Source organism: Choloepus didactylus, chromosome 13 (genome assembly GCF_015220235.1).
Source record: "Choloepus didactylus isolate mChoDid1 chromosome 13, mChoDid1.pri, whole genome shotgun sequence".
In the NCBI taxonomy this organism is placed as follows: domain Eukaryota; kingdom Metazoa; phylum Chordata; class Mammalia; order Pilosa; family Megalonychidae; genus Choloepus; species Choloepus didactylus.
The window spans coordinates 34,530,186-34,544,586 of NC_051319.1; the positions used below are offsets into that span (position 1 = coordinate 34,530,186).

Below are 14,401 nucleotides of genomic sequence, written 5' to 3' on the forward strand. Positions count from 1 at the left end.
TTTCTTGAAGGCAAATACTATGTGTTTTCCAAAATGCCCGGCACAGAGCTAGACCCATTCAATGCAGGCGTTCTATAAATTCTGAGGACCTACCTACTATATCTAGATGCTGGGAGATACAGACATAAAGAAAACGTGGTGTCTGCCTGCTGTCGAGGGAGAAGCTAGCAGCCTCAGCAGACTGAGACCCAAGAACTCATAACTGACTTTAGCTTTCTTCCTCAATTTTCTGAGAGAAATTGTGATTTTTATAGCTCCGTTTGGTGTTGCCAAGAAGTATTAGTTAAGAGAAACCCACATGATTTGGCCACCAGAACTTTGGTTTTCTTTCTCCAAAATGGACATATAGCATCTGCCCTTCCTATATTACAGGGTTAAGTGAAATAACATGAAAATGCTTAAAAACTCAGTGCAGCACAAATGCTAGGTATAGGTATGATCATGCATGGACAGCTTTCTAAACAAGTTGATACTTGTCATAAATGGAGAAAATTCATGTTAGGAAGTGTAATAATTTTGAATTTATTAATTTTAATGTTTAAATTCTGGATGAAATAACAAAGGAAAAAAATAATAGGATTTCATCCGAGGCAAAATAAATGGTAAGCTGCCACCTCACTCTTCCCTCTCCTCCCACCCTGTCCACATCTGTCTTAATCCCTGCTTAAAGGTCAGGTACAGCCTCTCTGACTACATTGTCCACTACAGTTCAAAGGTGAGCATGCCAAGAAGAGAGCCACACAGACCTCCCCTGAGTCCACCACCTTCTCCACCCCTCTTCTGTCATTCTGAACGGTGTTGTAGGATGTGTATACACGAGGCTGTTTCATGTGCTCTGGCTGAGAAGAGGTCCCATGCAAAATCAGCTTCCAGTTCACGATTCTTCCTTCATTTTGCATTCTTCCAGACTAATCAATAAGCATAAAAAAAGTTTAGCTGTGTGTGTTTTGAATAATATAATGTAAACTTATTCAAAATATCCAAAAGGAATTTTATAGTTAAAATCTAATTTTAAAAGTGTATGTACTCCATATGCAGAGCTCTATGTACAAAGACATAATCAGTGGATTCTCTCTTGCTATGAAAATCAATAGTTTACAGGTTCAAAACCTGATTAATTCCTTGGTAATTCAAAAACAAGGACTCTGTATATGAACTTTTTTTTTTCCATATTGGATATGTTCTTAAAAAGTTAACTATAACTTTTATAAATAGATTTTTATTTCCCAAATATCGACTTATAGAAACATTCCAATGGGAAGAAAATTCAGCCTCTATACAGCCTTTATGATCAGTCTAGATCCTTAATCAGACCTTAAAAACTGTATATTTATGGAAATAGTAATAATTTTAGAGGCTCAACCATTATGTTATAAATAATATGCTGAAATGTAAAATATCTTTTTAAAATCTGTAAGTTTAGAGTCAGATTTTGCAGACATTGTATACAATAGTCACATTTTGGTAAATAGAATTTTCTTAGCTTCCTGATGGCAAAATAGAATTAAAAAATGAATAAAGATAAGGTCAAGAATAAGATTACCTACTAAGAACATGTTCTTGATTTCCTATACAAGTGGGAAGTTTTATAATTTCAATTTCTAAATCACAACTTTAGCAGTCTTTAGGAGAAAGCCATTCTCAGAGAATAAAAGTAACAATGACTACAAATTTATATTAATTTAATTGACATCTCTGGGAATTTGAAATCATTTCTTTTAAAACAGCGTCTAGAAATTGAAATGCGGTGCTGCTGTTGCATATAAATCTCTTTGCTAGGGGAACTCAGAGCCAAAACATTCATTTATTTTCTCACCTATAGAGAATACTGGAGGAATAATGCAAAAATAAATAATTCAGCTGTATTTTGGCTCAAACACTGCTCTCTCCTTTCATTTTTGTGATTGTGTGTTACAATTTCAGAAGGATGTCATAGAGCGTTAATAAGCAGAATGAAAGAGAAATAAGAAATGCTTTTTGGTTAGTTTTATGGCGGAAACTAAAAATAGCCATGGCAAATAAGCATTTTACCCAACAAATAAGCTATTTCTAGATGCTACTGCAGAAATTAATAGTAAGGGGGTCTTCACGTGACCCCAGCAAAGTGCCAAAGCAACATTGGTCTGAGCATTTGACTATCTTTGTGAATATAAATACAGGCCAATAGATCATGTTCATGGGAACAACTGGATTTCTCCCATACTCTGGCATATTGTGTAGCCATACATCTTTTATTCCCTCTTATAGTAGGACTGGTGGTGCCTTTTTTTTTTTTTTTTTAATTATCTACATAACCAAATTAATGAGCCTTGAAACACTACACTTTTTCCTTAGTTCTACTAAGGAATGGTCAAATTCTTTAGGGCCCTGATTAATGATGACATCAACCTTAAAAATTCTTTTAAAAGTGCTTACAAGTGAGCTGGTGTTTCTTCATCCTCTCAGTCATACTTACCATGTCTGTAATTCGCAATGTCCAGGTGCCTATGGGATCTTCTCCCCACGTGTGAACAGACATGAAGTCCCAATTCTTAAAGCCATTAGGAGAAGTATCCCGTTCTCTTTCAGCCAAAAGTACAGTACTGGTTCCTATTTTCATGCAACAATGACAAGTTAATGAATGACCTCATGATTCTGATAGTGGGATATTCTCCAGCACCTGATAAATGAAAATGAAAGCTGGGAGAGATTAATCCTCTTGATTTTCTCTTTTAGTATAAGAACAGAGTTAAGATGTTCAAAAGAAATCATGATGTTTTTATCCACAGTACTGAGCACATTGCCTGGCATATAATAAGTTTTCAATAAATACTTATGGAATAAGCAATGAACAGATATATTAATTAAGGTTTATTTGAACAAGAAGAACTCAGAGAACCACATTTACAAACTAGATTAAAGAAGAAATTCAAGGATTTAAAATATATTATAGTGGGATTTTCATTTTGAACTTTAAAAGGAAGTCTTGAATATTTAATGGAGGCCTAAGTCTACACTCTAGTAAAGACATTAAAAAAGGAAGGTATAATAATTTAATCATCTTTTGTTACATAAAAGCTAGTGATGGGGCAACTCTAAACTCTGAAGTCCAAGCCCTCTATAGCTTAGGAAATAATATTGCTTTCTAAATGAAAGAGTCAGATGATTAGGCCCATCAATGAAAAAACTATTCCACCAACATAGGCCAATTCCAAGACTTCTTAGAAGAATAACCGGAATGTTAATAGAACCTACTCCAAACCACTAGGAAGTTCATATCCAATCATACATCAACTGTAGAAATTGAATTTAGTTAGTGGAGTCCTACTAAAACTGGAAGAGTATTGTGACAGCTTTTCTTGGTTGGGTTGTGGTTTATGCTTAATAAGCCCTTTTTCCATGCACTATCTCACCTGAATTAGCACCCTCTCAGGAAAGCACAAATGTCCATATAGCCAATTCTTGGCCTTAATCATAATATTAGGGAAAATTTGCCCTCTTTCATGGATCAGAATTCCCAATTTTTCAACTGATTCCTTGGATGTGCCAGATAAATCTGTATGCCTTATCAATTACTTTAATTATCAGCATAGCTTTCACTAACATACTACCTAAAAGAAGTGAATGATAAGCCAGTGACTTTGCAAACAGTTTGCAAATCTGTCCAAGTGACTCCAGAGAAGTTGATCAATTGGGATTATTTCAGTAGGCCTCATTCTGTGCTTATCTAAGACCCAGTGGGAATAATGAGGGCAGAAGGCGATTTGATACCAAGAAAAATGAAAAATAAGCATATTTTTGAGACCTGAGAAAATCAATTAGGAGACAGTCTTATGAATGAACAAAAACAATCTTTGATTCAGAACCATTCAATTGACACTTAAACATTTAAAGAAATGGCTTAGAAGAAACTTTTGAAAAGTTTTGTTGTTTACCAGCAGCAGAAGTGAGTGTGACATGTAGGTCTCCTCTGCGAGAATATTCAATTGTTGCTTCAAATTGCACATGCTCCAGGGAATTGATAGCATTTTCTTGTCCTTCACAAGCTCTTGTTGGAATTTCAATTATAACTTCTCCATTAGCTTTCAGGGCTCTAAATACATTGAAGAATCATCCTTGAATCAAGTATATCTCTTCTTCCTTGCATTTTATGCATAGATGTACCTGTCACCCATGACTAGATGCTTAGCTAAGCTTGTTGTCTCTCCTTGTTATGAGTAGAACCCAATTTGGGATTAGCTATAAATGAATTTTAATGAATATTAATGTGGTAAAGAACATAGAACTTGAATCCAGTACAGTTTGTCATGGAATAGAATTCAGGCGTGTTTGCCTTGGATACGTTGAACAGTAGTTCATACTGCTGTATCAAAAAAGAATCTCTTAAGAAACGGTTTTTATCTACAAGGCCTTCCCAAATGCATGCCCCACAAGCCTCCCACTCTTGGTTATTTCATGTGAGCAGGTATCATTATAATCATAGTTGCCTTGATGGAAACAACTAAACAGTCATACTAGATTCTGCTTCTGTGGTGAGATATGGTGGGAGAATCAATAAATGTTTATATAAAAGCATTTATGACAAAGATCCTTCATGGAAGGAAAGCCATGAATCACATAGCACTGTGGCATGAAGTGAGACTATTTTGGAAGTAGGTTTTGGGCAATACCAGTTGGCAGGTACTGCGTTTGTTCAATTCTAAGATGCAATTTTTAAAAAACATTTTTAATCATCAAATTTGAGATAAACTTTAAAAACTGATGGTTGGTCATAGTGATTTTTCTTAGTGGTACATAAAATTATGGTGTACTTTAGACTTAATAGTATACAGTAGAAAGACAATGAGAGGAAAATGCAAATATGCTAGCATGATTTGAAGATTTTTGATCTCTCAGTGATTCTCCATGGAGACCCATAGAGAACACTGGTAAATTTCATCTCCCTCTACTTCAGAAGTGTAGGTGGGAAAATAAATAGAGTGTTAAACACTATAATCAAGGAGTTTGCTTAAAAGTTCCTGGAGACACTTACCTGGGCTCAAAGTCATTGTCCTTTACAACACACTCTTTCTTCTCAGGCACGCTGGTCCAGATCCTGGGATCAGCTAAATCCACCAATGCCTTGGCATTTAACAGCCCAAATCCAAATCGGCTATTCACCATCAGGCCTGCTCCATTCTTTTTCCATCCAGGGTTATTAGCCAGTGGGTCATATTCAGATGTCCAGACAACCAAGTGTTGCATATCTCGCCAGGTGAGATTTGGGCTGGAGTGAAAGTGACCCAAAGTATCTTTCAGGGACAAAAATGAAGTTTCCTTGCAAAAGCAAGTACTAAAAACAGGTATCTACATTCAGGAATTATGAAGTAACTTTTGCAATTGTACTTATATAAGTCTAGTGTATATTACTATTGGTAATATACCAATAGTATATTGAAAACTTCTCCCCAAACCATGTAAGATAAGCACTACCATGAGAAAAATTCAGTCTTTAGCATTGTAGAAGATGTAAAGAAGTGTAGTAGGACTTGGAATCCAATTTCTAATTACTTAAATTTAACTGGAGCAAAAACTAAATAATGACAATACTTCCTTTGTGTCTTTCAGTCTTCTGTTGTCCATTCACAGCCTTAGCACTTTCAACATCATGAATCCACAGATGACTTCCTTCTTAGGACAAGTCAGATTTTAAAGACACAGGCTGCTTCCTGCTCTTAAACATTTTTGCCTTTTTTCTCTACATATCACAAGTGTCAAGGAACTTAGCAACTTGGGATTGCTCTTGCAAAACACTATGCTAAATGCTGGAGGGATATTCAAGGAGTTGGTTCTTTTTTTCAAGATTACAATCCACCTGAAGAACTAAGTCTCTTTATAACTACTGTATAATATATCTGTTGCATGCTTTCTTCATGGCATAATGCAGTGTGGGAGTTTGGAGGAAAAAGAATTCTTTGGACTAGAAAGATCAAGAAAGGCTTTCCTGGGAGGAAACATTTAAGCTGAACTGAAAGAATGGATAAATTTGTCAAGAGTTGGAGATAGAGAAGAAGAGATATGACAACTGGAGCAAAGGCCCAGAGGTAGGAAAGTACAGGGTGTGGCCAGGTTACAGGGAATTGTCTGGTTCACTGGAACAGGGAAGGGGCAACCAAGAATACTGGGCTATAGTGGTGAGGACCCTGCATGGCAGGATACAGAGCTTATATTTTATTCTTTGGGCATTTTGGAGAATTATCAAAGATTTTTGAGGAAGGAAGTGGTAAAATCAATAGTCTTGGTAAGATTAATTTATTGGTCTATTATAGATAAATCAGAGGTGAAAGGGAATGTTGGGTCTATTATAATGAAGACAATGCCTCCTCTGTCACCATATTTAAAATTGTAACTCTCCCTACATGCTTCTTATCCTGCTATACTTTTTATTCTTCCATAACACTTTTCACCCCTAAGAAATTGGGAAACTCATTTGTGTATTATTAATCATCCATCTCCCTTGCTAGAATTTAGCCATGAGAATGGCTGAGATCATTCTTTAGTTTGTTCTTTGATGTGTACCAAACACCCAGAACAATGCCAGGCATAGGGTATATGCTGAATAAATACTAGTTGGTTAAGTAATTAAATGTCTGTAAGTGTTGATGAGCCCTGAATGCAATTTAAAACTTATTGTTTTAGTCATTAGTCAGATTCTTTCAAGATTTCAAGCTTTCTTTGGCTTTGGGATCTGCAATGTTTCCATCAACCCAATAAAGACATGATTTAATAAATGAATGCCTAAGTGTACACTCCTCAAAGTGCCTATCTTATCACTAGGATGTGGAATGATGATCAGGGGATTCTGGCTCAATTTGCTGTCTTCTCCCCAGAGCCCATAATGTGCAGTCTCCTGATGACAAGAAAGAGGCAATGGAAATTACTAAACACATCACTTATCCCCAGAGAATGACTGATGGATGCCTTAGACAGTCTCCAGTTCAGTGATTTTCAGAGGGTCCCAGACCACTGGATCATAATTACTTGTACACTTGGAAATAATGAAAATTCCTGAGTCCTACTCCAAGCCTATTGAATCAAAATATCTGAGAGTTGGGCATGATTTTTATACATGTTAAATCTGAGGAAACCTTTCTAGCCAGTTCTATGGTACAGCTAAAATAACAGGAGTTGGTAGCAAGAATACAAACATATAGCCAATTAAGACAGTTGCAAGTCATTTCAAATCATGGGGGCAGAGTAGGGAGCAACAGAGAGCACTTTTGACTGTTCTCTACCACCAAAATCTGTGTGACCTTAAAAAGGTCACTTCATCTACCGGAACCTGAGCTGACTCACATATGAGATGAGAAGGTTGAATAAGACAAACTCCAGAATTCCTTATTATTCAGACCTTCTATCTGCCTAATATTATAAATTCCTCTTTGTAGTTTCCACGTTAGCCATCCCACATTGAGGGGAGAATTAACTAACTTAGCATAAATGACTATTTTTTAATGTAGGAATTAATTTTGCTATAAAATATTTTATTGAAATGTTTGCTTCCTTCCAGTCTCTCAAAGGGGTTTTTAGGTGAAAGCCTCTTGTTAAGGTTGTCAATGGGCAACACCCCAGCTTTCCATCTGCATCACCAGGGAGCAGGTGTGCACATGGAAGTTGTTCTGGCCCACAGAACACAATGCAGGTGTGCACTGAGGAGACCTTAGGCAGGATCCTGATAATCATAAGAACCACATACAGAGCATAGGCTTTCTAGATTACTATAGGAGAGCATTTATTTTCTATAGAGTTGCAGTTTTCATTGTTTAAAAATTTTCTTTGATCTATTTGCAAAATATTCAAGGGGTCTTCATTGTCATGCAATTAAGAAAATTAAGCTTATTTTACTGACAGTTCTTTAATGTGATTACATTTTACAAATGAAAAGGAGCTGCTAACAATAGCACAGCTCAGTCCTGACAGCCTTCCTTTGTTAATTAGTGCTCACCAGCATCCACAGTAATTAAATTTTAAAAAACTGTATTGGGTTGCTAATCAAAGATATGTTTATAGAAAATAAGGGTTATGGAATTAAAGGCTGAAATTAACCATTGCTTCTAATTAGAAGAGATGGAGGTAAATTCACCTAGAGACAAAATTCTAGAATGAAGAAGTCTTAGGGGCCACCTCATTCAGCTCTAATTACACCTAGGTGAGCCCAGATGTTGGAGATTTTCTAACTTGGAAACTCTTCTCAACATTTCACAACCCACTGAGTCAAGACTTTGATGTGATTTAAAAGGTTTCCTGCTGCACTGAAAGTCCATTTCCCTTTCTCCAGTCTTTAATAAAAACAGAAGATTGATATCTCCAAAGGTGTGAGGGGATTCAGTGTACCACCTCAGAATTTTCTTTCTCTGTGAAAAAATATTCTGACTCCTTTGCTGTCTCCACAGAAGACTGAGTTTATTATCTGTCTTCTTTCTGAGGTATCAAATAATAATAGTGTCACAAGGAATTATTTATCCAAGGAATTCCTGTCTTCTCTTAGTCTATTTATCTCCAGGATATGTGTATTGAGTACCCTAATGGGCAGCTTCTCAATCACAGCTGGATGGGGCTGTAGGAAAACACAGCTGTAAAAGTAACTCTATAGCAGTTGTTTCTCCAAGTTTGGTTAATATACTACAGCATTAAAACCATTTGGGATACCTGTTAAAAATGTGGATTCCTAGGCTACACCCCAGAACCTCTGAATATGAGTGGCAGGCGATAGGTCCCAGGAATATGTGTATGAAATAAACTCCCCAGATAATTTTTATATATGCTGATGTTTGAGAAACACTCTACTAAGGAAGAAAATATTCCTCTGTATAAGTCTTACACCTTCTCTCTCCTCTTCCATTCCCCATTCTCCAGCTATATCACATATAATTTGGTAGAGTAAGTAGTCTGCTTGTGGCAAGGGACTCATAAAAACATGAGAGTTACAATATTCCTTTAGGCCTCAACCTTCTTAACCTCTATGATGGTTAAGTTCATGTGTCAATTTGGCCAGGTTATGGTGCCCATTGTTTGGTCAAGCAAGCACTGGCCTGATTGTTACTGTGAGGACATTTCATGGATTTAAATAATCAGTAAGTTGATTGCATGTACAATCAACTGAGGAGATTGCCTTCAGCAATGAGAGAGGTCTCATCCAATTAGCTGAAGGCTTTAAAAGTGGAAGGGAGATTTCAGCCATCAGAAGAGAAAATTTTCTTCTAAACTTCAGCCAGCCAACTTCTCCTGAGGAATTCATTGAAAACATTCATTGGAGTTCCCAGCTAGTGGCCTGCCCTATGGAATTTGGACTTGCCCATACCCACAGTCACATGAGACAATTCTTAAAAAAAAAAATCTCTTAATATTTACAGATAGTTTCTGTTTGTTCTGTTTCCCTAGAGGACTCTAATATAACTGCTCTTTCTTTGAGGGTATGATAGCTTATCAATCAACTTTTCCTCTTGTTCGCAGGGCTGTGGGAGCAGCATAGCGTAGCTGCTGATAGCACAGGCTTTGGGGTCAGACAGATCTGGGTTTGAATCTCTTTATGGGATCTTAGTTACATTTCTCAACCTCTCTAAGCTTCAGTTTCTTCATTTATAAACTGCGGGTAATACTGTTTATCTCATAAGGATGTTGTAAGGATTATAAAGATTGTATATTAAGAGATCTACATGTAAATGGTCCATAGTAAGAAATTGATAAATACTGGGTATTATTATTCTTGATAAGTTTAGCCAAGAGTTCCTCCTCAATCTCCATAGCCAAGAGTTCTTCTTTAATCTCTATGTGTTCCTTGAGAAATGACACATGAGTAAATGATTCTCCTAATCCTGACTGTCAAGGGATAAAACTTTGGTCACACATATAGCAATTCTGGAATTCAGATTATCTGAAATAATCATCTGGTATAGACAATTGGGATAGAATTCAGAAAACTGTCCAATTGAGAATAGACATCCCAATAATCTCTATATACTTTGTCAGGAAGGATACGTTAATACAGATCATGTCCATCTTACTAATGAGTTGAGTCAAAATGTAGGGAAGTACATCCTTATTATAAATGTCTCTGAAATCATGGACACTGTGAGAATCTAACAGAACCTACAAATCATTCTGCAGAAAAATGCCATACGCACATGCACACACAACATCCTGCATATAGTTGCAGGGAGGGAGATTCATAGACCCCTGGGAGCCTATCCACGAACTTCATAGCAATTCATGGTGCTTTAGAAATAGTCCATCAGAGACTAACTGAGGTAAAGCAGGTTAGAACATTCTTATATCATTTTCTCCTTGTACAGTAAAAGAAAGTTTGAAGCGTTAGAAACCAGGGATTATATTTTTTTAAAAAAAATCAGTTTTTATGTGAAATTAACACTGTATCTGTTAAGCTAGATAGATGTTTCTACTACATTGGTCACTATACAAGGATGGACTAGGTCTGGCTATGTATATGATAGTCATCTGATAGGTGTTAGGTAGAGAAGAAAGGCTCTAGATTACATTTTTAAGGATAGTTTTCTGTTAACAGTTCCCTGGGGCTAACAGCCTACATCCTGAAATCATAAATATTTTAAGCCTTTTCACCACCTGTGTGTAAATGCTTGCCTCCATAGGATCCTACTCTGTTCCACTCCACACCCCTCAGCACCAACCCCAACAACTCATTTTGGATGATTTATACATGGTGACATCTTTGATCTTTGATTTTAGTACTGAGAAACTTATAAAAGGAAGAGATCTGGAAAAACTCATCTGATATGATCCCTTCATCTTATAGATGGTAAAACTGAGTCTCCAAATGTGAATTAACCTGCCTAAGGTCATACAGCTGGTGGCATAGCTAGACTTTGAAGCCAGATGTTCCCTGCACTTTTCATTGCTTGCCTACTTTCTCTCAAAGTGGGCTTGTATCTGCTAATGCCAGCCTTAGCTTGTGTTTGTAGCCTTTGCCCTCTGTTCATCAAGTGAACTCAGATTCTTAACATATCTTTTTGGTTGGGCCCAAGAGCTTCAAGTTTCTATTTCTGATTGAACACCTTTATTTGCTTCTTCCCTAAGTAGACATCTGCTAAGCACCTCCAAGTAGGTAGCCTCTTGATAAAAGCCATGCTAGGCCTGTCTTGCTTACCCAATGTGGCCATCTCACAGCTGATACACCAGGACTAAATCACATCTCCAAAAGAAGACCCAGGGCTCCTAGAACTGAGGTGGACTCTCCTGCACAAAGGCCCAGCAACTTCAGGGCTTTTCCATTGGTGGCACAAGCCAAGATGTTCTACTCTTCTGCTACTGTGACCCTAATATACCAAACACGACGTGAGGGAATTACTTGTCCACCATCTAGAGAATGTGTATATTCTAGAATAACCTCCTTATTAGGAAAGTATAATAGTAACTTACATGTTTAATCACTTCTTTTAACATACAACCACAGCACCCATCTTGGCATTTAAAGATTTACTATTACCATGCAACAATAGAGAGAATGAGGACAAATAAAATTATGCTGTGGATGTGGAGTGTAAAATAGTTAAATTTTTTCCACTCTATTAAGTATTGGACTATTAGGTAACTATTACAAAAAAAAATTGTTAAATTCCTTTTTAACATTATACACTAAAATAAATTCCAGGGGTTTAGTATTTAAATATGGTAAAGGAACCATTTAAAAAAAAAAGACATAAATGTTTATCTAATTTTGTGTTTTGAAGGTTTTTCTGAGCCCCAAACAAAGAAGAAGCTTTAAAGAAACAGACTGAACAAAAGAACCATATACATGTTAACTTCATTACATTAAAAATTACGTATAAACAAATTAAAAGATAAATGTCAAACTGACAAAGCATTAATAGCTTTTCTAAACCAAGACCATAAAACAAAATTAAAGCCATAAACAAGCAATCTTGGAAGATAAATGGCCAAAGGATATAAATATTGATTCATTAGTAAAAAAGCATATTAAAAAGAGATATTTTCCCCAATCAAAATAGCAATCATTTTAAAAGATAATAAAAGTAGCTTTGGTAAGGGTTTAGGAAACTGGCCCTTTCACACATATACTGCTGGTGGGAACATAAAATGGTACAGTCTATCTAGGCAGAGATTTGTCAATATGTATCAAAATCATTAAAACATGCCTGCCATTTGACCTAGAAATTCCAATTTTGAGTGCTTATCCTGAAAAATTTAACCAATATGAATGGATAAGGGTATTTATCAAAGCATAATTAGATGACTTTGATAAAATTTGCATTTTTACAGTGGAACACTAAGAAAAGACAGAAATCCTGTTTTTAATTCTCTTGACAACCTGGGTAGATCAACTCCATTTCTGGGCCTATATAATTAAAAAAAAAAAAAAAAAAAAGATGTTTTATATAGTCGTTGTTTCTCATACTACCTACAGGAAATTATGTTGGACAAAATCTTCTTGCCTGTTAGGAATAAACAGAAGTAAGAGGCCTTGAGGTGGGGGTTGGGGATGGGAGGGTGGGTTGGAACTGGGAGGGAAGACCATGGGTTTTTAAAGGTCAAGGACCATTGCTTTAGGTAAAGAAAATGCTCTTAATATATATTGGGTGGATTAATAAAACAGGTTACAAAATAATTTGTATATTATAATCCCAATTGTGTATGAAGTGTAAGTATCAAATCTAAACCAAGATAACAATGGTTATCTCAAAGTAGCAGGAAAAGCATTTATTTGCATCCTTTTTTCCTAGTTTCTGTGTTTTCCAAATCTTCTTCTGTACCCTTGTATGCAAAAAACAGTATATGTCACTTAAAAAGAAGAAGGTGAATGAAGCGTTAGTGAAGGCGATTAGAAGCTGTCCGGGCCTTACTTGGCTTCCAGGGCCAGAGCGAAGATGCCGGCAGCCAGGGGTGCGGAGGCCGAAGTGCCCGTGTGCGTCTCGGTGCAGTCGTCGTGCAGGTCGGCGCTGGTCTGGATGGGATCAGGAGGAGACAAAGGCAGGCGGAACATGTGAGGAGCGTGATCCTATCTCCCGGGGTTAACCCTACCAAGTTTTCTGCCACGGTCAGGAAACTCAGCTGGTCCGCGTCCCACTTCCTCCTCCAAACAGGCGGATGTTTGCCATCTGCCGATATTTTAATTCACTCTCCTCTACATGCAACTTATCTATAATTCTGGCATCAAGATGCCTTTTCTGGGGATGAAGTACTCCCACTACGAGTTTTTTTCCCTTCTGAGTTTCCCAAACAAAGTGCTGTCTATAAAAATGGGACTTTCAAAGTCACAGTGAATCATGCTGGCCCATTAATCATCAGGTCCATTGTGTTTGGTCTGGCATATTTAGAAATCCTGCTTTATGCAAAATTCCCTTTTGCCTTAAGATTGACATGTGGCTGTCTCTTCCACAAAAGGACACAAAGCCATCCTGATCTCGATGATTTGAAATGCTTGCACAAAATGTGCTTTGTGTGCAGGTTGCTCTCCCTGTTGACTTGATTTGACGCCTGTGTGTTAGCAGCCACGTTTGCACTTTGATGAAAATGATGAGTTTTCAAATGGAAAGTGTTCTGGACTTAGATCTGGATCCACATTCTAGAACTGCTGCATATAAAAATGTATACTGTGGGCAAATAACTTGGTTTTCCCATCATTAAAATGAGGTTGACACATCCTGGCTCATGTTCTGAGGATTAAATTAGATCATGTCCGTGAATTCTTACACAATATTGTTGAATGTAAGGAATTATTCAGGCTAACTTTAGGGCAACATATTGGTTGCCAAGATGAAGGGGAAAGAAACAAAACAAAACAGAAAGGCTTCCAATCAGTCTGCCTTTAAGAACCATAGTGTGGCTGGTTTAACAAGTAATTGGGCCAAAAGATTATTAACAAGACACCCACCCAGTTTCCAGCACTATGGTTTTTAGCTAGAGATGCCAATGTGTGGGAGGGAGGTGTAAAAAAATAATTTGTTCTATTATCTCCTCCTTCGACTTCCCACTTGGAGTTGCTGAATTTCAGGTTACGGTGGCTCTGCTCCTCGGGGGGCTGTGGAAGCAAGGTTGCCCTTTTTACCTGTTGACGCAAGTAAGCCCTCAGAGAGATGACTGTGCTGAGGAAGAGGTTTGCAAGAGGTTATTGCAACAATCTCAAATGGAATCCGCCAGCTATCTCTCCTATGGCTGATTTACTTAAGGAGAGATCTTTACAAAGACTGAAACTCTTCCTCCAGCTTCAGTGCAGGGTAGCTCAGATAAAGGACAAGCTATGGCATGGTAGTTCTGAAATGCATTAACAAGCCATTTTCTGAAAGGCAGCCCTGGACACCTACCCAGCCAGGGACTCTGGACACAAGTGGGGAATATGTCAGATATGCTCCTTTCAAGGATCATACACAGTATGCCTGCTGTAAAGAAC

At 37.2% G+C, this 14,401-nt stretch overlaps 1 protein-coding gene across 1 annotated transcript in view; it reads right to left on the reverse strand.

Moving 5' to 3' along the window:
- Nucleotides 1–14,401, reverse strand: part of PCSK1 (proprotein convertase subtilisin/kexin type 1) — a 38,141-nt gene that overhangs the window by 3,772 nt on the left and 19,968 nt on the right. The window contains exons 9-13 of the mRNA XM_037801439.1: nt 12,855–12,955; nt 5,012–5,245; nt 3,915–4,072; nt 2,456–2,589; nt 747–908 (exon numbers count right to left, since the gene is read on the reverse strand). Coding sequence (XP_037657367.1) covers nt 747–908; nt 2,456–2,589; nt 3,915–4,072; nt 5,012–5,245; nt 12,855–12,955 — 789 coding nt within the window. The remainder of the gene's footprint in view (nt 1–746; nt 909–2,455; nt 2,590–3,914; nt 4,073–5,011; nt 5,246–12,854; nt 12,956–14,401) is intronic.